The sequence below is a fragment of the Equus caballus genome, chromosome 11 (assembly GCF_041296265.1).
Source record: "Equus caballus isolate H_3958 breed thoroughbred chromosome 11, TB-T2T, whole genome shotgun sequence".
Classification (NCBI taxonomy): domain Eukaryota; kingdom Metazoa; phylum Chordata; class Mammalia; order Perissodactyla; family Equidae; genus Equus; species Equus caballus.
The window spans coordinates 14,011,215-14,034,636 of NC_091694.1; the positions used below are offsets into that span (position 1 = coordinate 14,011,215).

The 23,422-nt window shown below is 48.9% G+C and overlaps 1 protein-coding gene across 1 annotated transcript; it reads left to right on the plus strand.

The window, feature by feature from the left end:
- Window positions 1-1,406: 1,406 nt before the first annotated feature.
- Window positions 1,407-15,751, plus strand: CACNG1 (calcium voltage-gated channel auxiliary subunit gamma 1). Its single transcript, XM_001499847.4, has 4 exons — window positions 1,407-1,881; window positions 13,231-13,305; window positions 14,385-14,522; window positions 14,989-15,751. Exons 1-4 carry the CDS (start codon window positions 1,647-1,649, stop codon window positions 15,213-15,215), a joined length of 675 nt encoding a protein of 224 aa, XP_001499897.1. The 5' UTR covers window positions 1,407-1,646; the 3' UTR covers window positions 15,216-15,751.
- Window positions 15,752-23,422: the final 7,671 nt, after the last annotated feature.

Consider the following 23,422-nt stretch of genomic DNA (forward strand, 5'->3'; position numbering starts at 1 on the left):
AAAGAAAACTATATTTCCCCTCTTCTGGAGTCACAAGAGATCTTGAACTTTCCTCCCAGCTCCAACCATCGGTTAAGAGTTTGGGTTCCAGGTTCTGAAACCTGGCTTCACCATTTACCTGCTATGTGACCTTGGACAAGTTGCTTTGTGTCTCTGAGCCTCCATGTCCTCATCTGTAAAATGGGAATAATAGTCGTTCCCCCCTCATGGATTGGTGTGAAGATTGACTGTAATGACATGGAAAGGCTTGGCAGAGCGCCTGGTATATAGTAAGCACTCACTGACGATGAGCTGCCATTACAATTATCATTATTATTAACAGTCTGTGACTCCAAATCTGGACCCCTGAGTGTTACCCACACGCAGGCAGTCTTTCTGTAAATTGTGTCAACCTGAGCCAGGATTTTGAAGCTCAAAGCCCTGCCCAGCTCAGGGATCTACTCCTGGCCACACATCAGCCTCTTGGATCCACCCAAAAAGAGGCACCTGGTGAACTGCGAAGAGATGCAGAACCCAGGCTGTAGGGGCTAGAGCCTGGAGTACCGGCCCAGGGGCGTGTGGGCAGGTGACTCTCAGAGGGTGGTCCCAAACTCTCGTATTGCCTCTGCTATATCCACACACCCGTTAACCTCTTGATAGTCACCCATAAATCGACCTACTTCTGTTCTTTTTTTACTTAAACATATTTATTTCGTAAATAGAAACATAAGTGGGAAATCTTTATTACCTGCCATTAATAGAGGTCAAACTAGAACAGTAAAATGGAAACAGAACTACAGTCAGGTCCACCTGGATTCTCTGTCTTCTCCAGGCTGTTCTTTGATTTACAAGCATCAGGAAGGTGTTAAAGACTTACTCCACATGGAGCTTTTCTTCTGGACCCAGTTGGAGGGATGGGAGGAGAATTCAAAAGGAAACAACGTTCTCACACTGGACACAGCGTTAGGTAATGCCAGGCCCAGGAACCACCTGCACTCTTCCTGTGGCTTGGGGATACGGTGGGCTTGGGGCTGAAGCACGTGCCTGGGAGGGGGGCTTCAGAGGCCTTGGGCAGGGGGCGCCCAAGATGTCCTGAGGCAGGATCCTGGGTCCCCCAGACTCCCGGGACAGGGACCCACTCACCCTGCCCTAGTGACCGGCCTGCCCCGTGGGAGAACAGAAGGCTGTGCGCCTGTGTCCTCCAGGGTCCCCTTTCTCCTGCAGCCCAGAGCAAGCAGATCCCCACGCCCATAGTGTCCCTGTTGCCCATCCCTCGTCCCCTCCCTACTCAGGCATTCTGAGCTGTCGCTCCGTAGAGGTCTCAAGTCACCATCTAAAGCCTTCTCTCCTCACCCCTCCCTGGGGTATTTCTGGCTCCAAGAGGGGAAGAAAGCCCTGAAACCTGAGGAGACGCGGTCGTCGGTGACACGCCTGGAGATGTGCATTAATAGAAGCCTCCCTCAGGCCCCTGACACGTCTGGGCAGCTGCTCAGCCCCATCCAGCGTCCCTCCGCCCCAAGGCCAGCCCGCTCTGGCTCGGCCGGGCACACTAAACTTAGCTTCCACCCCAGCTCCACAACCGCCACCACCACCCCAGCCCAGCTCCACCTGCCTGGGGAGACGCTGCCACCAGGCCTGCCCAGAGCACCCACTCCTCCGCCACCACCATGTCCCAGACCAAAGCGCTGAAGGTCCGCCTGACCCTATTCTGCATCCTGGTGGGCATCGTGCTGGCCATGGTGGCCGTGGTGACCGACTACTGGGCCGTGCTGAGCCCCCACATGGAGCACCATAATGCCACCTGCGACGCGGCCCACTTCGGCCTCTGGCGGATTTGCACCAAGCGTATTGTCATGAGTGACAACAAGGACAAGAGCTGCGGACCCATCACCCTGCCTGGGGGTAATGTACCCACTCTCTGTGCCCTGTCCTTGCCTCCTGCCCTTCCCCGTCCCCCTGGAAAAGTCGCCCGTGGGAAAGAGGGCAGGTCTCCCAGCCTCGGAACAGGCCCACTGCCCAGCCCTCTGGGCCGGGGAAGAGGATCGGAATTGCATGTGGTTGCAACTGCAAAGGAGGGCATTTGTCTTTGGCTATTTCTCTCTTGCTGAGGCCTGGCGCTTTTCACTCAGAGCAGAGGGCTGGAGTGGTGGGGCAAGAGGCTCAAGAAAGAAACCATGGATCTACCATACTAGGGGCGTCTGACCCCAGCCGCAGTCACTCTTCTGGGTGTGCCCAGCTCCACTCTCTCCCTTCACACACAGGCTGGGTGGCCTTATGTGCTCAGCTGGCATGTCCATTCCCCAGTCTCAAGACTGGGGTGTAGACAGGATGGGCTAGAGAATTTACAAGGCCTGGTGCAAAAGGAAAATACAATTAAATGAAATTGTAATTATTTTTAAGAATTTCAAGATGGTGACAGCAAAGCATGAAACCACACAGGGGTCCCTTCTGGGTGCAGGGCCTTGAACGTCTGCACAGGTCACACGTTTGTGAAGCAGGACCTGGCTAGAGATGAGCCACCTGCCTTTTTGTCAGAACTGTCAGTCCTCTGTACATGCTCTCTTAGCTCAGGCGCCTGCAGAGTTGGAAAGCACTTCCTTCTGCTGTAATTTAAGTGCATTCCTCGATTTCCTGCCAGGTGACTGAATCACACACTGAAGGTGGTGAGCTCCTTGTCGAGAATATCTGATATTGGGGTGAGCAGTCTATTCTGCAGCCGTGGAGCCCCCTACATTCATAGCAAATAGCACATGTGCGAGAAAAGGGCCCTGTGTGGAGGATCGGAGGGCTGGGCGCTGGTCACGCACTGCCACAACCCCCCAGTGACTATGGGGACTGACAAAGCCCATCGCAGCCTCTGCTTCCACCTGTAAAAAACGGTGCTTGGGCTCAGCAACATAAAGTCCCTTCCAGTGTTTACAAATGTCCCTCTGAGGAGGCAGTGGACAAAGGCGAGCGCAGGATCCCACCAGTTTTCGGAATTACTCCCTCTGTTGTCAGCGTGGGTGTTCCTTGCACTCTACCCTTCAAGGAAGCCAGGGTTGAGTCCCCAGAGATCTTGCAGCCTGTGTGTGGGATAAAGGGGCCTAACCCTCATTCCTCCCACTTCTCTCCTTCCTCGTCCTCCCCCTCTTGCTGGCTCCAGGAAACCCCTGCCTTGCTCGTTCCCACTGGATACCCGGAAGACTCGTAAATACCCAGCTGTCTTGGAAACACCAAGTCCCGGGGCTGAAGGCTTTAATAGGCAAGGTCATGTGCTTGAAGAACATCACATAGCCCAGAGGCCCAGGCCCCTCAGCCGCTGCTGAGCATGCCCGTAAACACATGCCTCATCCAGCCAACTCCCCTGGGCAGGGCAGGGCAGGGCGGGCAGGGCAGACTCTCCAGGGACCACGCAGGGGAACGCACTGTTACAGGCCTGCCCACCTGTCCTTGGAGGCACCTGCCTTTTAAAGTCTGGTGAGTTTACAGAGCCCATGAGCAGGGAGGTGAGCCGAGTCTATACAAGGAAAAGACAGAGCGGTGGGAGGTGACTGGATCAGCCGCCCAGCAGGCATGGCTTGGCCTTGAGCCTGCGTGAGCCTAGACTGTGCCTTCTTGCCCTGGCCCAGAGTGAATCACACTCCCATACTTGTGAGCCCTGCCTCGCCCCCAACAAGCTTCCGAAGTGTGTTCCTGCCTTCTCCCCTCCCCTTTCTCTGAGAGTGGACATCTCTGTCCTTCCCTACCCGCTCTTCCTGTGCTCTCTGGGATCACTCTTTTCTGGAGGGAAGAATAGAGTTCAAACATGTTCTCTCATTTATTACTAACAATAACAATAATGATAATAACTGCAAACACAAATACAGCACTATCTGCCAAACACTGTTTTAAGTGCTTTACGCATATTAACTTTGGATGACACCAGAAGAAATGACAGAATAAGAACCTCCAAAAATCCTCTTCTCCATAAAAACAAGGAGAACATTGGCAAAATGGTCGGAATAACCTTTTTCGGTACTCTGGAAATTAACCAGTCCTCCGGCAATCCAGCAAGTGCTTATTTAAGAAAAAGACGGGTGAATCTCGGTAAGAACAGTGAGCTTTGTGGTGTTTTAACTTGCTCTGTTCCTGTTCCTCCCTCCCCAACTGTGCCATAGCCTTGCAGACCAACAGTCTGAATCATAGTGAAAACCAGCAGCCTGGTAGCCACCAGAGAGGACAGAACAGGCCTGGATCTCTTTCAAAGCCTCATTTCCAGAGAATTGTCATTATTTGATCTGCCTGGTGGTTCCCTCGAAGTTCTCGCTTGCAAGGCTGTCTTTATTTGACCTGACTCTGAGCTCATGCTGTGGAACAGTCTTTTTCCCAGGGGGCATTTGTCAAAAACAATTAGAAACAATTGTTTAATATCATGACTGCCTGAGGCGGTAGATAACAGTTAGGGCAAAAAATAGGCTAACTGAAAAACTAGAGCATGAGATGTCCGAGGTGGCTTGGAAAAGCTCCAACATATTCCTGAGACTTTAGAAGGCCATGTGCATGCACAGTGCTATATGCATGCACAGGAAAGACCTGAGAAGGTCCTGGGCTCTTACCTCTGACCTATCTTGAAGCTGTGTGCAAGCAGAAGTGAAGGCTGAGGCAGAAATGTAAACTGCTGAGCTGCATGCTTACCTCTCTGCTTAGCACAGAGCCCCTCAGTAAAGACTGGGAGATACATTGGTTCCAAGCACTTTAGGAAATCTCTGTGAGCTGACCACCAAACTAACTGAGGAGAGATTTCAGTGGCCACACATGACAAGGAATGCAGACTTTACAAAATTAATCCAGAAAAGTCACTAACCAAACAAGAGTAAATGGCAACAGGAAAAAACCCTGGGAAAGGGTGGGAATCTGATTTCAGAATTGATACGTTACATTGTTTAAACTGTCCAGTTTTAAACTTAAATTTTAAATTTTAAAAAATTTCAAGACAAGCAAAGAACTAAAAATGGCCCATATGTAAGGGGAAAAAAAGCAGTCAATAGAGGAAGCCCACATATTGGACTTACCAGACGGAGACTTTAAGTCAGCTATTTTGGGTATATTCAAAGAACTAAAAGAAACAATGTCTATAGAATAAAGTAAAGATGAGAATGATGTCCCATGAAATAGAGAATATCAAGGAGAGATAGACATTATTTTAAAAGGACCTAATAGAATTTCTGCAGTTGAGAATTACAATAATTGCAAGAAAAAATTCACTAGAATGGTTCAGTAGCAGATCTGAGTAAGTGGAAGAAAGAATCAATGAACTTGAAGATGGGTCAACTGAGATTAGCTAGTCTGAGGAACAGATAGAAAAAGAGAATGAAGAAAAAGGAACAGAGCCTCAGATACTGTGAGACAGTATCAAATGTACCAACATATGCATAGTAGTAGTCCCAGGAGGAGAAGAGAGAGAGGCAAAGGAACAAGAAGCATGTGTAAAAAAGGAATGACCGGGGCCAGCCTGGTGGCACAGCGATTAAGTTCACATATTCCGCTTTGGCAGCCTGGGGTTCGCCGGTTCAGATCCTGGGTGTGGACCTACACACTGCCTGTCAAGCCGTGCTGTGGTAGGCATCCCACATATAAAGTAGAGGAAGATGGGCACAGATGTTAGCTCAGGGCCAGTCTTCCTCAGCAAAAAGAGGAGAATTGGTGGCAGATGTTAGCTCAGGGCTAATCTTCCTAAAAAAAATAAAGAAATGACCAAAAATTTCCCAAATTTGATGAAAAACATTAATCTACAGATCTATGAAGATTAATTAACTCTAAGTAGGATAAATCCACACCTAGATATATCACAATCAAACTGTTGAAAGATAAAGACAGAGAATCTTGTAAGCAGTGAGAAGCGACTCATCACACACAAAGAAGTCTTAATAAGACGAACAGCTGATTTTTCCCAGAAACCGTGGAGGCCGGAAGGCAGTGGGATGACATAAATATATATATATATATATATATATATATATATATATATATATATATATATATATAAACTCATCTAATCCTCACAAAATTCTCCATGAGGTCCATACTATTATCATCATCCCATCTTGCAGATAAAGAAAATGAGGCACAGAGAAACTGAGTAATTTGACCAAGGTCACACAGTTACCAGGGCAGAGCAGCTAGGATCCACACCCCTAAAATTCACCTTCTTAGTCACTGCTTTGTACTACTTTACAAAAGTCCAGTGACGAGGCTCTCATTCTACAGGTGGTTCTCATTCTACATGCAGGAAAACTGAGGCTCAGAGTGGCCTTCGTAAGGCTAACCGTCTGACAAGCAGAAGTTCAACATCCAAGTCTCACATCCAGAGCCTCTTTGCTCTCCAGTCCCCTCCCACACCTGCCATAGTATTTACAAACACCACTCATACAAGCTGCAGACCCAAGCAAACACATCAGAGGCCAGCTTTTTTTTTTATTTTATTTTTATTTTTTATTGAGTTATTGATAGGTTACAATCTTGTGAAATTTCAATTGTACATTAATGTTTGTCAGTCATGTTGCAGGTGCACCACTTCACCCTTTGTGCCCACCCCCCACCCCACCTTTCCCCTGGTATCCACTAAACTGTTCTTGGTCCATAGTTTTAAATTCCTCATATGAGTGGAGTTATACACAGATTATCTTTCTCTTGCTGGCTTACTTCACTTAACATAATTCTCTCAAGGTCCATCCATGTTATTGCAAATGGAATGATTTTGTTCTGTTTTGCAGCTGAGTAGTATTCCATTGTATATATGTACCACATCTTCTTTATCCATTCGTCTGTTGATGGGCACTTAGGTTGCTTCCACGTCTTGGCTATTGTAAACAGTGCTGCAATAAACATTGGGGTGCACAGGACTTTTGGGATTGCTGACTTCAGGCTCTTTGGATAAATACCCAGTAGTGGGATGGCTGGATCGTATGGTAGTTCTATTTTTAGTTTTTTGAGGAATCTCCATACTGTTTTCCATAGTGGCTGCACCAGTTGGCATTCTCACCAGCAGTGTATGAGGGTTCCTTTTTCTCCGCAACCTCTCCAACATTTGTTGCTATTAGTTTTAGATATTTTTGTCATTCTAACAGGTGTAAGGTGATATCTTAGTGTAGTTTTGATTTGCATTTCCCTGATGATCAGCGATGATGAGCATCTTTTCATGTGCCTATTGGCCATCAGTATATCTTCTTTGGAGAAATGTCTGTTCATGTCTCCAGCCCATTTTTTGATTGGGTTGTTTGATGTTTTGTGGTTGAGTTGCGAGAGTTCTTTATATATTAAGGATATTAAGCCTTTGTCAGATATATGACTTGCAAATATTTTTTCCCAGTTAGTGGGTTGTTTTTTTGTTTCAATCCTGTTTTCATTTGCCTTGAAGAAGCTCTTTAATCTGATGAGGTCCCATTTGTTTATTCTTTCTATTGTTTCCCTTCTCTGAGAAGGCATGGTGTCCGAAAAGATCCTTTTAATGCTGATGTCAAAGAGTGTACTGCCTACGTTTTCTTCCAGAAGCCTTGTGGTTTCAGGTCTCACCTTTAGGTCTTTGATCCATTTTGAGTTTATTTTGGTGAATGGTGAAAAAGAATGGTCAATTTTCATTCTTTTACATGTGGCTTTCCAGTTTTCCCAGCACCATTTGTTGAAAAGATTCTTTTCTCCATTGTATGCCCTCAGCTCCTTTGTCAAAGATAAGCTGTCCATAGATGTGTGGTTTTATTTCTGGGCTTTCAATTCTGTTCCATTGATCTGTGCACCTGTTTTTGTACCAGTACCATGCTGTTTTGATTACTGTAGCTTTGTAGTATGTTTTGAAATCAGGGATTGTGATGCCTCCCGTTTTGTTCTTTTTTTCTCAGGATTGCTTTAGAAATTCGGGGTCTTTTATTGCCCCATATGAATTTTAGGATTCTTTGTTCTAATTCTGTAAAGAATGTCATTGGGATTCTGATTGGGATGGCGTTGAATCTGTAGATTGCTTTAGGTAGAATGGACATTTTAACTATGTTTATTCTTCCAATCCATGTACATGGAATGTCTTTCCATCTCCTTATGTCGTCATCCAATTCTCTCAGAAAGGCCTTGTAATTTTCATTATATAGGTCCTTCACTTCCTTAGTTAAATTTACCCCAAGGTATTTTATTCTTTTTGTTGCGATTGTGAATGGTATTGTATTCTTGAGTTCTTTTTCTGTTGGTTCATTACTGGAGTATAGAAATGCTACTGATTTATGCAAATTGATTTTATACCCTGCAACTTTGCTGTAGTTGTTGATTACTTCTAACAGTTTTCCAATGGATTCTTTGGGGTTTTCTATATATAAGATCATGTCGTCTGCAAACAGCGAGAGTTTCACTTCTTCCCTCCCTATTTGGATTCCTTTTATTCCTTTTTCTTGCCTGATTGCTCTGGCCAGGACCTCCAGTACTATGTTAAATAAGAGTGGTGATAGAGGGCATCCTTGTCTCGTTTCTGTTTTCAGAGGGATGGGGTTCAGTTTTTGCCCATTGAGTATGATGTTGGCTATGGGTTTGTCGTATATGGCCTTTATTATGTTGAGGTAGTTTCCTTCTATGCCCATTTTGTTCAGAGTTTTTATCATAAATGGCTGTTGGATCTTGTCAAATGCAGAGGCCAGCTTTTGACATGACTTGGTGTAGAGGAAGCTGGACCAGGAGCTGGTGCAATAGAGGAGACTTTTCAAGGTCCCATTCAGCCATAGAGAGTTGGAAGCTCTGAGAACACAAACTGTCTGATTTGTTTTTTCCACTGACTCTTAGAAGGACTGTCATGCACAAGGTCAACATCTGAGGCCAATTCCAATGCCTCTGGAATGAGAGTAGGGGCTTCCCCAGTTGTCAGGAGAGGCTGTCTGTCTGAAAGCCCAAGTGAATCCACAGAGGGGTCATCCCCTGCCCTTGGGCTGGGCGGGATGTTGCTTCTTTCCAGCTCTTCCTCTTCAGGGCAAGGCAGCAGCCTGCCCCAGCGCCCCATTTCCCTAGCCTCCCATCCTCTCCTCCAGTACTTGATGCAGGAACTGGGGCCGTATGAAAGAACACGATCCTACTGATCCCAAGATTTTCAGGGGCCCCCTTTCCCATCCACACGAGCCCATGCAGGAGACCTAAGCCATTACTAGACTCCTCCCCCACAGGACAGCAATGCTCTGAAGCTCTAGGGTCGGGTCCTGGGGATTTCTCCAACCCATTTTATGAAAGTCTTCAATCAGAGGGGTGGGGGAGACAGAGCACAAAGAAACCATTGTTGGAAGCATCAAGAACTTCTTCTACAAAAAGGGCAAAGGCACCCCTGGCATTGATGCAGGTAACAAGTGCCTGAAACATTTCTTCTGACCCCTAAAACACTAGTTCCCTTGGTTTTGTGCAAATCAACAAGGATTTTTTAATATATCAAAGTCTGCAGCCACCAGCACTGGGCACACTGATATATCCTCAGTGATAACCCAGGGGCAGCCCCTAATCGTGCAAGCTGTTCCAGCTGTCAGACAAAGAGCTGTATTAAATCCACCTTGGAGTTAAATTAGCCTTCTGTTCCAGTTGTTTGAAACTGGCACAGTTAGCTGTAGTCCTGCATAGATCATCACTCCTTTAACCAGAATTTTTGGTTAGCCAGAATACTTCCACCCCTCTCAAGCCTAATAGCTGAGTTCACCATATTTTTTAAGTAATAACCCACTTAAAGTTTTTAGACCACTAAGTCTTACGATTGTTCATAGTAGGCATTTCTTTTTTCTTTCTTACTTTTTTTTTTTTTGCAGAGGAAGATTTGCCCTGAGCTAACAGCTGTTAACAATCTTCCCTCTGTTTTTCCTCCCCAAAGCCCCAGTACATTGTTCTATCTTCTAGTTGTCGGTCCTTCCAGTTCTTGTATGTGAGCCACCACCACAGCAAGACTACTGACAGTTGAGTGGGGTGGTTCTGCTCCCAGGAACTGAACCTGGGCCACTGAAGCAGAGCATGCTGAACTTTAACCACTAGGCCATCAGGGCTGGCTCCATGGTAGGCGTTTCTGAAATACAAATATTAAAGTCACATGAGCCACTCACAGAGACAGAGAAGGCTGGAGGAGCCTCAGAGCTCCTGATTATGGTCACAGGTCATCACCCTGGCATTGGTTTCTCCACCAACTTGGTCCAAAGCACTTACTTCTTCTGCCCAGGAAAGGGGCTGGAGCCCATTGAGGCAAAGCTGCAAGCCCTGAGCTTCGTGCAAGTGTGATAGAGGCCAGGAGAGGGCATGGAGGGTCATCAGAGAGGCAGAGGCAAGGAGGCTGAGAATCTGCACCCAGGCTGCACAGAACTGCCACCGCCCCCTGCTCTGCCCTTAATGCTCTTACCCAGACACCGCCAGACAAAGCGGCAGGGGTGGGGTCTGCCCCTCTCAGACCCATCAGACCCGGGGCAATTCTTGAGTGATGCTGACAGATGCCTGGCCTGACTTCTCCTAAATGAGCATCTTGTTGGTCCTGGACTTGTCCAGGCTGAGGCCTGGGTGTGACATGCCCCCACCACTGCCAGGGCCATCAGGGACCACAAAGGAGCTTGTGGTCTCCAAGGGGCAGCCATGGGGCCCTGGAGTGGATGATTCTCCAGGGCTCAGGGCAGAAGACATTGGTCTTCCTCATGTGCTAGTCCAAGAGAGGCGACGGGGTTGGCCCATCCATCCTCAAGTCGTAAGTTCCACCACGTCAGAGAGAAGCTGAGACCTCCAGATGCTCTGAGTGGGAACTCTACCCACTGGGTGCCCCCATCCCCCGTGTGGGAGATCACTCTATAGGGGAGCAGAGGGAGGGGAACATTGTACCTGGGTCACTGAGGGGAAGCACCCACCCCAGAATCTTCGGGCTGGCTTCCCCAGACACGCAGGCACCCGGGAGCAGCAGCTGCTTGTCCAGAATGGAGCCTGGTGTTTACCTGGGGGAGCTGACAACCCAAACACCACCTGTGCGGGAGTAACCTCAGCAACCTGGAACCACCAGACAGCCGTGCCACCCCGAGGCTCTCCGTGGGCCTTCAGCTCGAGCCTCTGCAACAGAGGCTTTCAGCTCACAGATTGCAAGCAGTCAGGCAGGCAGCTGACCGTGAAATACACTTGATTCAGTCAACTCTTTTCAGAGGGTTTTCAATGACAACTGAAATTGGCCCTTAAAGGATGAAACAGAAATTTTCCTTCGTCCAGAAGAAAACACGTGGAGACTTATGACATAGCACAAACCACATGGAAGCAGTGATTCAAGAGAATTCATAGCTAATAATCTAACAAACGTAAGAGTGTTGCATTTTGCTTTAAAACAGCACTAGAAACTGTGAGAGACGGGAAAGAGCAGCATTAATTTTGACATCATCACTGGCAGCTAGACACCCCAGGTGACTCAGTTCAAAAGGAAAGTGATTTAAATACAGAAGCTCAAAGAGATGGCTGTTTACCTGATGGAGCATTTACTGCTGCTAAACCAGGCCCATCTCCAGGGGTCATTACCTTCCTCAACCACGGCTGTGCCAGTGATCCTGTCATTGGAGGAGGGGGAAAGAGTGGGACACCACAGGCATCAGTGGCAATAAGATGATTTAGGCCGGACAGAAGGAAGCCTACACCCCAGTGAAAGCTATGACTCTGGCAGCACCTCAGGCGCGTTTCCAAAAGAAACTAGGCATCACTTGCCTGATAATTTAAAGGTAGCCTGGAGGTGAAGAAACGAATGTACAAACTAGACACCCTCTAAGCTAGGAGCAGAGATGTCTTCTATTGAGGGTCACGGATCCACAGGAAAACGAAATCAATGAAGGGCCTCACACAAATAAAAAGCAACTTAATTTGTTCTTTTTTTTTAAAGATTTTATTTTTTTCCTTTTTCTCCCCAAAGCCCCCCAGTACATAGTTGTATATTCTTCGTTGTGGGTCCTTCTAGTTGTGGCATGTGGGATGCTGCCTCAGCGTGGTTTGATGAGCAGTGCCATGTCCGCGCCCAGGATTTGAACCAACGAAACACTGGGCCGCCTGCAGCGGAGCACGCGAACTTAACCACTCTGCCACGGGGCCAGCCCCTTAATTTGTTTTTTTAAGAAATATAAAATAACCCATTCATCTGCTTCCTAGATCAGGAGTGAAGTATATTAAACTGTATCCAATAAGCAATACGACAATCCTTTGATTTTATGGTATTGTCTAGTTATAAAAGAGATTAAAGGAGACAAATGGGAGAGCAATTATGCCTGAAATTACATTTAAAGTCACCATGGATTTCTTTGTTCTAAGCTCTTCCTCTGCACTCCCATCAAATCCAGATCTTTGATCCTTCTGTCCACAGACCTTCTTTGGCTTTTCTGACTCTTATCAAGTGGGCCAAGCAGCTCACCAGGGGAGGTCTTGTCCGGGCTGCCTCTACGGCCACAGGTGTCGAGGGTCTGATGAAATGAGGTGACGGTCACATTTGGCCCTTGATTGGACGTTCTCTACCCTTCACTGAAGTCCATCCAGTTGGCCCGCTCAGAAAAGCCCTTCGTGGCACATTTTAAGGGGCCTAGAGCAGGACTTTCCAATCTGACTGAGTATCAGAATCTCCTAGAAAGCTTTTGAAAAACACTGCTTGCTTCCCAGATCACAATCAGCGGATCCGGGTGGGCCTGGATGCTGATAAGAAACACAGCCCTAGATTTTGGTGTGATAGTGGGTTTCTGAACCTCAGCACGGCTGACATTTGGGGGCCGGATAATTCTGTTTTAGGGGGCTGTCCTGTGCATTGTAGGATGGTTAGCATCATCCTTGGCCTCTACTCACTAGATGCCAGTAGTAGCTCTGCTCAGTTGTGACACCAAAAATGTCTCCAGACATTGCCCAGTGTCCTTTGGGGGGCAGAATCAGCCCTGCCTGGGAACCACTGTTTGGCCCTTTCTTGGCCATATATCCTGCACCCCCTGACAAATGACTTGAGCCTGGGCCTCAGTCACTCCATCTGCCTAATGGGCTCAGTAAGCACAGCGCTGTCTGCCCCCTTGACTCAGGCAGCCTTAGCTCCCTGAAGAGCTCCCAGCCTCTTGTGCAGCCCCTTATCCTACTGAAATTTTGGTCTAAGGGTCAGAGAAAGATGTTTGTTTCAGCCCAGAGTCAGGGTTTGGGGAGAAGAGGGCCCCCTCACGCCCACCCCTGCAGTGGCACCTGCCCTCTCCGGGCCAAGCTGCTGTCCCGGGTGCAGGCCCGCTCTCTCCGCTCACAGGCTGTCTCCCTCCTTTGCAGAGAAAAACTGTTCCTACTTCAGACATTTTAACCCAGGTGAGAGCTCGGAGATCTTCGAAGTCACCACTCAGAAAGGTGAGCCCGTGGTGGGAAGGGGGAGGGCGAGAAGTGACTTCCGGCACACACTGCTGAGCCAGAAAATCACTTGGCACAAAAACCCCTCTGTGTTCCTGCAGCAACAGCGCTCCCTCACCAGGCGTCCTGGACTTCCACTCTGGGGCTTGGGAGAGTTTGCAAAAGAGATGGCCCCTGGTTTGCAGGCTCCCAAATTGCAGAAAGAATGCATTCTTCCCCAGAGCGCAAGGCAAACTGCTGGGGCAGGAGCCGCGAAAATGGAACAGGAGCTCGAAATCCCCATGATGGTTCCCAGGGCTGGTGGTCAGAGTCTGGGGGGAACTGTCTGATTCCCCCCCTCGCCCGCAAATCACTCCCCGAGAATCAGGAGAACAGGGACGTGGGGGTACGCGGGAGCGGCCCGGAGCACACACAAGGGCCCTGGGGCCTTTTGGGAACCAAGGAGCTCAATACATGCCCAGCGTTGTGAGTCCACGCCCGAATCTGCCTGTGCACAGACACACATACACACACACACTCTGATGGATCCTTACACGCCTGTGCACACACTAACACACACTGAGGCATCTTTACACCTATGCTGCACGTGCGGGTGCACACACACACACACACACACACAGACCCTCACACACATCTTGCTCTGTAACAAGCCACGCTCTGTCCTCCTTCCGGAGGCTGCCTGCCAGTCCCAGGACAGACCATCCCCAGGCCGAGTGCAGCCTTCCACCCTGTCACTCAAGCGAAGGTTTCTGCCCCAGAAAGGTCGCCAGCCACAGGCCTCCTGCCTCCTTCCGAGGCCCTGCCCCTGGGGGAAGAAGTTCAGTTGGTGCCCCAGAAGCCCTGCGAGTTGGAATTGGATCATGTTACCATCCTGGCCCTGCCCGGGTACCCACTGTAGGACTTTGAGTGAGAGATTCAATCTCTGGGGCCCTCTGTTTTCTCATATGTGAAGTGGGAATAATAGTATGTGGCAGTGTCACTCGCCTGGTTGGAGGCACAACCAGCGGTGACCAAAGGTCCAGGGGACGAGGCCATTCTGAGGCGCCGGGGTGCCACCTGCGCCCCTTTGCGTGTCGTAGAGTACAGCATCTCGGCGGCTGCCATCGCCATCTTCAGCCTCGGCTTCGTCATCATGGGGAGCGTCTGCGCGCTCCTGTCCTTCAGGAAGAAGCGAGATTACCTGCTGAGGCCGGCGTCCATGTTCTACGCCTTTGCAGGTAGGATGGGGGCCCCTGCCCAGGCAGCGGGGCGCGGCCGCCCCCTTCTCCGCCTTCCCGGGGTCTGGGCTACGGGGAAATTCCTGGGCTCCCCCCGGGGGGCAAACCTGGACAAGGCCGCAGCACCTCCAGGGGTGGAGGGGCGCGAGATCTTGGCAATTTGTCCATTTTTCACAAAGGCTTAATCCCCAAGCCACTAAGAGCAATACTAACTACTAACAAAAATGTAAATTAATTTAAAAAATTAATTAAATTAATTAAATTAATTTAAAAAAAAAAAGGAAAGAACCACGGGTAACCTTCTGGGGATGCGCGCATTGTGCCGTGGCAGGCAGAGGGCTCGCTTTTGCAGGTTCCCAGTTGGAACCTCAGCCTCGGGGCAGTTTGGCCAGGTCCCCCGCCCCACCCCGTCCCCCTCCCTCCGTGCAGCAGGACCCCCGGCCCTGAGAGTCCCCTCTGCCCTCAGGGCTCTGCATCTTCGTCTCGGTGGAGGTCATGCGCCAGTCGGTGAAGCGCATGATCGACAGCGAGGACACCGTCTGGATCGAGTACTATTACTCCTGGTCCTTCGCCTGCGCCTGCGCCGCCTTTGTCCTCCTCTTCCTCGGCGGCCTGGCCCTGCTGCTCTTCTCCCTGCCGCGAATGCCCCAGCACCCCTGGGAGTCCTGCATGGACGCCGAGCCGGAGCACTAGCCCTCCTGCTGCCCCAGCGACTCTGGGGGTTTTACCCTCAGGAAGCCGAGCCCAGCTCAGAACATTCTAGAAAGGAGGTGGGAGCTTTACCTCCCCCCTGTTCCCACGACCCCACGACAGCCACAGCTGCTTTCCCCTTTCTGAGCTCCTCTCTGAGCTGCGACGGGCTCCTCCAGAATCCAGCAAGTGGACAAGACCCAGACCTGCCCCCGATGGGAGGGAGGCAGGGCCAGCAGGTGCGCAGGTGTGTGCAGAGGCCTGACCTGCCACTGGAGCCCCATGTTGTCCTCACTGTGCCGGTTTTATTTGGTAAGCTGGCTCCTCTTGTCCTCTTTTAGCCTCACAGGGACTCCTTACAAGGACACCCTGTGCTCATTCACCAGTTCTGGGTGTGCCCCTCTCTCCTCCTTGGTGACACGGTACACCCTTTCTGGTGACCTGAACATCCCCTCCTTGGCTTCCAGGAGGCCAGAGAAGCATTTTTAACTGAGTAGAATCTGACTGTGGTTTGAAATAAAAGTTCTTTGAAAACTTGCTTTTTCCTTGCACTGTGCATAGAAGTTGCTTGCATTCCTGACCACAGCTCTGGGGCCCCATGACCCCAAAGGAGAAAAGAAAGCTTGTCCCCTGGGTATGTCTAGGACTTTTGTGGGGGTGATGGGGAACGGGTCCCTTTCACCAACAAGCCTTAGAGGTTCTGAATTCCAACTTGTACCTCTGGGCCTGGATTTTCTTTGGGAGAAACCAGAGACCGTCTGACTAGGCTAGGGTGTTAAAAATAAGGAGGGCTTCTCTCCAGCGCGCCAGCATGCCCGGCATCCAAGTGCTAACACAGCACTAACGTGGCACAGGCATGGTGTCCAGTTTCCGATGCCGGATTTCTGTTGCAAAGAACATTAGGAAGCAGGGCTTAGCGGTCAGACACTTGCAGCCACAGGGAGCACCGTAATTTACACTCTCCTACCTTCCAAACCCACCGCACTCAGCCCTGGGGCAGGCAGTCAGACACAGTGGGCAGAGAGGATCACGTGCCCCCTGCCTTGAGTGTGACCACAAGTCCCGTGTGGAGCTCGGTCTTCTGGAGCAGGGCTCAACAAACTATGACCCTGGAGCCAAACCTGGCTGCCACCTGTTGTGTGGCCCGCAAGCGAAGGTGGTTTTTACAGTTTTAAATGGTTAAAAAAAAAAAAAAAAAAAAGAATAATATTTCATGATGTGAAAATTTTATGAAATTCAAGTTTCAGTGTCCGTAAGTGAAGTTTTTTTGGAACTGTCAAAGATAAAGCCACTTGTTGAAGTGGTGAGGACAGAATTGAATCAGTAACATTCTATTGCAATCGGGAAGAGCCCATGATGAACTGAACTTGCCTGTGATGTGGACAGAGGTGATCAGGCATTTTAAAGGGAGACTGAGGCAGTAGGGAGGGGAGTGAGCGAGCCTCTGTGGAGTCAGAGAAGTGAAAGACAAGAAAGAGCAGAAAGGGAGGGGTTGGTCCAGGTGAAACCCATCTGGGTTTGTAACTTATCACAGTTAGGCTCCTGAACTCTCACAGAGGCTGGGGGACGGCACCCCATCTCCAGATGTTGCCTGGAACAATAGTAAATCCTTTTGGCAGCCTTGAGTTTTCCCAGGCAGGCAATTTAAAGGGAGCTGGGGTCATCCTAGGGATGAGCTCTTAGAACCTGTGTTGATTCAAATCTTTATAGGGCAAGGTCTTGTCCAGAAGAGAGCTCCAAGGAGCCTGGCTAGAGTCTGGTCAAGGAGAGAGTCCGTCAGAGCACAGCCACATCCGTGCTGGGGCTAATTTCGTGCTACAACAGCGGAGTTAAGTAAGTGCGACAGAGACCTCTGGCCTGCAAAGTCGGCAGTATTTGCTCTCCGGCCCTTCGTGGAAAGGATTTGCTGCCCCCCATTCTGGAATAACTGTAGACTCATCAGCCAGCTTGTAACCCCCCTGCTGTTCCCATCTGTGAAGGGACGGGGAAAGAGACTTCTTCATTCTGCTTAGAACAATTTAAAAGAAAGAGCATGAGTCTGGGGCATCTGGAGAGTGATCATGGGGGCTTGTAAAGATTCTTCAGTGTCTCAGGGATCCAGCCTGGGTTTGGAGGGGCAGCTGAGGAGCCTGGGGGACAGACAGACAGCACAGCACAGCCTGCCTTTGAGTCAGGGACAGAGCAAATGTCTGGCCCTTGGTTGTGATACCAAAAAGGTCACAGAGAGCAGGGTGACATAAAATGTGATGAAGTCACAGCGTGGGTGACACTGAGAAGGGCGATGGCAGGTGAGGCTCGGAGGAGGCTGCCCAGCTCAACGTGGTCCCACAGCCAACGACAGGACACTGTCCCAAAGCTCAGCACTCAGCTGGGGGGTTGGAGCCACGGTTTATGGGTAAGAAGGAAGACAAATGACCTCGCCCCCAAACTCCATTTTGAAGGTCAGCATTACTGTTTTATTGTTGGCCCTTTTAACAGAATTAGACTGGTGTGCATTTGGTATTTCTACATGGATGCCTGTGTTTTCAGTACCAGAAAAACACTTCTGAATGGAATATCCATTTTTTAATTTTATCCTGAACATCCACAAATCCATGTGGCTTCCCAGAGTTTTAGCTCTTTGGAGAGAGACGTAAGGTGGAGCAGGATCCACCATGCAGACAAAGGGTTGGAGGGTGGCTGCCGGACGGCCACGGAGCATCAAGTCTGCTCCAGCTTCTGCTGTGAAGAAAAAGGCGACGCAACAAAGCAAAATAGAGGCTGATGCTGAAAAACAAATAAATCAACCAGACTAATGAGAGAAAACGCCTTTTTCTCCCTGGTCCATGGACTGATGCTTGCCAGGAAGGATGTCCAGAGTGGGCGGTTGGTCACTCTTGCTCAGGTTGGGTCTGGCTCAGGATTCAAGGCCTCCACTGGACCACATTGCAGAGTTCAGCCAGGCCATGCTCTGCGGGCCCAACAGCAAAACAACAGCGCAATCTGCTCTAAAGCGTGTAGCTAGCATCAGAAACCCTTGGCTTCTTATTCCTTGCTTGGCCACGTGTGAATTTAACGATCGTCAAATCCCTGAGGTTCCATAAGACTTTCACCTTCTCAGCCTCTCTTTGGCTAACACATAGGGCCTGCCCAAGGGGGTTGGTTCTTACTAACCCCTCTTTGAGACTGAAAATTTCGAGGGTCTCTGTTTACCTCTGTTCCTGGCTGCCCCAAGAAAGGGGGCTTTGAATCACATCCTCTGCAGTATTTCCCCTGCCAGTGACGTGTCCCATTTTGATCAAATATTTTATTTACAAATTCATTTTGAATTTATAGCCAGTACCCTTTCAGAAAAGATCTGAGGTGGAGACAAGGTATGAATAAAGCCGTGATGTGGAACAGGTCTGTTAAAGCGATGGCTGGGGTTCAGGCTGGGATGCAGCTGCCCAGGGTTTGTCAGTCCCTCATTTCACGGTGTCACCCCGTTGCAGCCACCAAGGCCAAAAATTAATCCCCACACAGGGCATTGATCCTGCAGCGGGAAGAAAGTTCGTGAAGGTGATTACAAGGAGTGACACTCTCTTTTTTGACTTTGCTCCTGACAAGCAGTTTGGGCCTGAATGTGAAAGGCCTGACCTCCTGGAAATTGTTGTTGATTTGGGCTTGGATTTGCCTCTCTCCTCGCCCGCAAAGTGGTCCTGCTAACCCCACGGAGAAATGGAGTGTGAGGGACTTGTCTGCAACCACAACCTGCGTGTAAGGCCTGGGCTCTGAGCTCGAGAAGCACCAAAAAAAGTTCCAAGTCACTGATTTAAATCACTGACACCCTCCCCACCCCCACCAGGCTGATGGATTGGAGGCAAATTTATGCTGCGTTTAAGGAGAGTCTAGAGCAACCAAGCATGTGTTTCAAAGGCCTAATGAGGTTAATAAAAACAGGGATAGAGTTTACCTGGAAACGTCCAGGAGGCAGGGAGGTGACAGTGTATAATCTCCTCCGTCTGATGGGGAGCAAAATGAGAAAAAGGAAACATAGCAGCCCAGGCCGGCCCAGCTTCAGCGAGGGGCAACCAGCGAGCCCACGACAAATGAGAGAGCAGACAAGGTGAGAGGGCTGCCAGTAGTTATTAAGAAGACATGATGGGTGTGACTGAAGCTGAGAGGCTCACATGCCAGCTCCCAAATTCTAGGTATCGACCTTTTAGTGGAGGCATTCCGGGAATGCCAAAGAACCATGGTTGTGTAGGTTTCACAGAAGTGAAAGTTACCCCTGAAGGAAGATGTGTGAAATCTGGTGGAAAAAAGTTTCCCCTCCTCCTAGGCTTCTTCAAATAGTGAGAGGATGTCTCAGGACTGGAAATGGCAACCCAGGAAGTGTGTTAGGACCTGGCTCCGTCCCTTAGCCGGAGGGGTCCCCTCTGGCCTTGGAATAGCAAAGGCTCTGCTGACACCACTCCATCATCTCCTCCTCCATCATCTCCCTGTTCAGGGTCGGTTCCAACTCAGGCCTGCGATCCAGGAGAGCAGAGGCTGGCAGCTTATCTACTGCCGCACTGGAGGCCTGGCGCACAGTAGGCACCTTAAAGAAGGTAGAAAGGAGGGCAGATGGAAGGGAGAAAAAATTGCTTTGAGAAAGTGATGTCGGTTTGTGAGTGGGGTAAAGAATGAATGGGGTTGCCAATCAACAGGGAATTCCATTTGAATTGCTGAGGATACTGACCAAAGAATTTCTTATGCTAAGGTATACCCTTCAATTACCCTCATCTCTGAGGCCCCACTATGTGCCAGGCCTGGTGGTATAGCAGACAGAGTTCTAGACTAGGACAGCTGTGAATCTTCTCTGGGTCCCAGTGTCCTCAGCTGTGGATGTCAGACCAGCTCCTGTTAGACTAACTCGTCGTTACGGTCCCTCCAGTTCTCCTGTTCTCTGGGTCTATTAATACCAGGAGATCGCGATATGGTCCCACACCTCGGGAAACATGACTTACACATATTTAAAGTCACCATAAAATATACTGGAAATAGTAATAACAATGGCATTTAACCTGGGCTGAGCACTTGACGTATGTTAAGCCTCACAACACTCCTGCATGTTAACTATTATCATCCCATTTAACAGATGAAGAAACTGAGACTCAGCAAGGTGAGTACCTAAGCTGGGTCACCCCGCTAGTAAGTGGCAGAGCAAAGAAGCAGAATCGTGCTCTTTTCTGCTTCCCAAAGCTGAGCTGTGAGCCATCTCGCTGTGTAATGTGAGTTCAGTTTTGCTGGGTCCCAGTTTCTGGAGAGACTAGGGGTTCCCAAAGGTCCCTCGTGAGCTGTGCAGATACTGGACCCCAATTTATTCCAACTGGAACAAAAACCAACATGGACTTACGTATATTATGTGCAACATTTGGGTATATTGAAGACCACAGAAGCTTTAATTTGTGCTGTAACTTTCTTCTAAAAAGACCTTAAAACCAAGTTTCTCCAGCCACTTCTCTGCATGCATTTCACTTTCTGTCTGTGTTCCAAGGATGAGGATTTTCGTTCTGCATTGGTCTTAATAAAATTCAGGCCTGTGCCTGTCTGCTCACATAAAACAGGACAAGCAAATATACTCCTGTTTATCTTTAGGAATCACAGTGTTTGCTCATATTGTCTAGTGAAAACAAAATAAAGAAAATAAATTCCTAATGGATTTAGATATCAGACTGTATCTGTCTGTCATAAATTCCAATTTCAAATGTTGTCTTCTTCAGAATATTCTAATTGTTCTGGCAAAGTGATTTTACAAGAAGCTGTATCTACTCAATAAATTTATAAAAGTAAAATATATATTTTATATATTATATATTTAGGTCTAAATATTTAGGTTCTAACATGAGACTTTGTTAGAAAAAAGGGATTCTGTGGCTTAAAGTTTTTGGAAACCACTGGCAATTATCTGATCATTGCGGGACCTGTAAGATTCCTTCTAGTCACGTTCACTGGAGCAAATCATGCAATCAAAACTTGTAAAAGTCCAAGAAAGAGCGACCTGGTTAAAATAAATTTACATTCCTTATCTGACAGATGGCCAGGGAAGATTTTTGAGGAAGGAAGTGGATGATAAAGATAAACAAATAGAGATGCAGGTGAGAGATGTCCGGAGGGGCAGAGGTGACAGGTGGAGAGGGCAGCTAGAAGCATTAGGGCAGTAAGTGTCCCCTCTTCTAGATCCACCACCTTCCCTTTCATCTCCATCAACTGAAATAATTCTCCACACCTGGTCGCCACTGGTTTACTTCACGTTCGCTTCTCAAGCCACGCGGTCTGTCTCCCAACCCACCCGCACCCCTGAAACGTCTCTCCTGAAGGTCACCGTGACATTTCAATGGCCAGCGACACCCTACTAGACCTTTCTGTAGCATTTTGTACTTTTGACCTTTGCTTCCTTCTTAAAATTCTCCAGATTTTCCCTTTGCTCTTTTCCTTTTTCCAATGTGCATATTTCTACCACTTGCCCCTTAAACTTTGGTTTTCCAAGGTTTCTGTCTTCGGCCTTCTCATCTCAAGTCACAATTTCTAAGAAATTTCGCTCCTTTCCAATGCATCAGCTCGCTGTGACTATGATCCCGCCTCCGCCTCCAGCCCATCTCTCTTTGCAGGTGTCAGTTCTGGGGCATTGCATTGCTTTCCACAGGGACCAGCTCCCCAGATGTTCCAGATGCGTAAGTCCAAACCCAACCTCTGCCTTTTCTAACCCAAACCTACTCCTCCTTTTTTGTCCCCTCATTTTGATGGCGCCATATCTACCCATTCCCGCAAGCCACAAGTCGCCGCAGTTTCTCTGACTGACTCCCAGCTCGCTCACCGAGCCAGCTCACAGATTCTACCTCTGAGATGACCAGCAAATCCATACCCTCATCTTGTTCCCCTTGCCATCACCTGAGGCCAGGCTCTCTTACCTTCTGTTTGCCACTTGTACCCTGAGCACTGGCCACCCTAGAGAAGGCTGTTTTCCAAACATGCTAAGCCCATTCGTGTTTCTCACACTAAGGACGCCCTTCACTTAAGCAACTCAGTGCTTATTGAGTATATTTGGTTCCTCTTGATGCTGGAACAAGTCACAGAAACTTAGTGGCTAAAAATAACACAAATTTATTCTTCAACAGTTTTGGCGATCAGAAGTCTGAAATGAGTCTTATGAGGCTAAAATCAAGGTGTCAGGAGGGACGGTTCCCTCTGGAGTCTTCAAGGGAGAATCCATGTCCTTGCTTTTCCAGCTTCTCGAGACTGCCCACTTCCCTCGGTGTGTGGATGCACCACTCCCATCTCTGCTGCTATCAGCACATCTCCTACTTCTCTGACTGCGGTCCCCCTGCCTCACTCTCATAAGGACCTGTGTGATCATACTGGGCCTATCCAAATGATGCACGATGATCTCGCATCTCAGCATCCTTAACTCCACCACATCGGCAAAGCCCTTTCTACTCTATAAAAACAGGTCCCGGGGTTAGAACATGGACAAGCGTTCACAGGTTCTGAGGAGCCGGAGGTGGACGTCTTTGGGGGACTGTTACTCTATCTACCCTACTGAGTATCAACATCGTGTGCCAGGCCCTGTGCTAAACTAGGACGGAACGAGGAGTAAATTATGATGTTGGCCTTCAGGAACTTAGAGTTCAGTGGCAGATGATTTTAAAATAAAGTATAAAAGTGCTATGAGATTTGGACGAGTTCCTTGGCAGCACAGAGGGGCATGTGGCCTGCCTCTCCTACTTATTCCACAGGGCTCAGCTCAGACATCACGAAGTGACGTGTTCTCCAGCCTCTCGGTGCAAAAGTCCTGTTTCTCTCCATCTTGTCCCCTTGATGCTGTGTTCATACTCCCAGCACTTACCCCATTACGTACAGCTCCTTGCGCCTGCACACCTTGCTGGATTATAGACTCTTCAAAGGGAAGGGCTGTGTTTTCTTCAGAATTTTCCTAGCAGCTAGAACCTTGCCCACCCCAGTCATTTTTCCAGACCCTCCACACAGTGTATAGTATGCAGCGCCCTCAGGACATGCCGGTACATTGAACAAGTGCACGAACTAGAATGCTGTCCGGGAAGGAAACGGGCAGAAAGGAGTGCATGCAAAGATGCTTCAAGGAAGAATCGGGAAGCGTGGTAAGAAGGCCTCTAGGTGCCAGAGAGGAGCTCAAAAGAGCTTATTCGCGGTCTGGTTCCCTGGCCTCAGGTGTCTGCAGGCAGAATGGCTTG

Coding starts and splice junctions, on each gene's coding strand:
- CACNG1 (XM_001499847.4), top strand. CDS start 1,647: ATGTCCCAGACCAAAGCGCTGAAGGTCCGCCTGACCCTATTCTGCATC. Junction 1,882..13,230: donor ACCCATCACCCTGCCTGGGG/GTAATGTACCCA, acceptor CCTCCTTTGCAG/AGAAAAACTGTTCCTACTTC. Junction 13,306..14,384: donor CGAAGTCACCACTCAGAAAG/GTGAGCCCGTGG, acceptor TGCGTGTCGTAG/AGTACAGCATCTCGGCGGCT.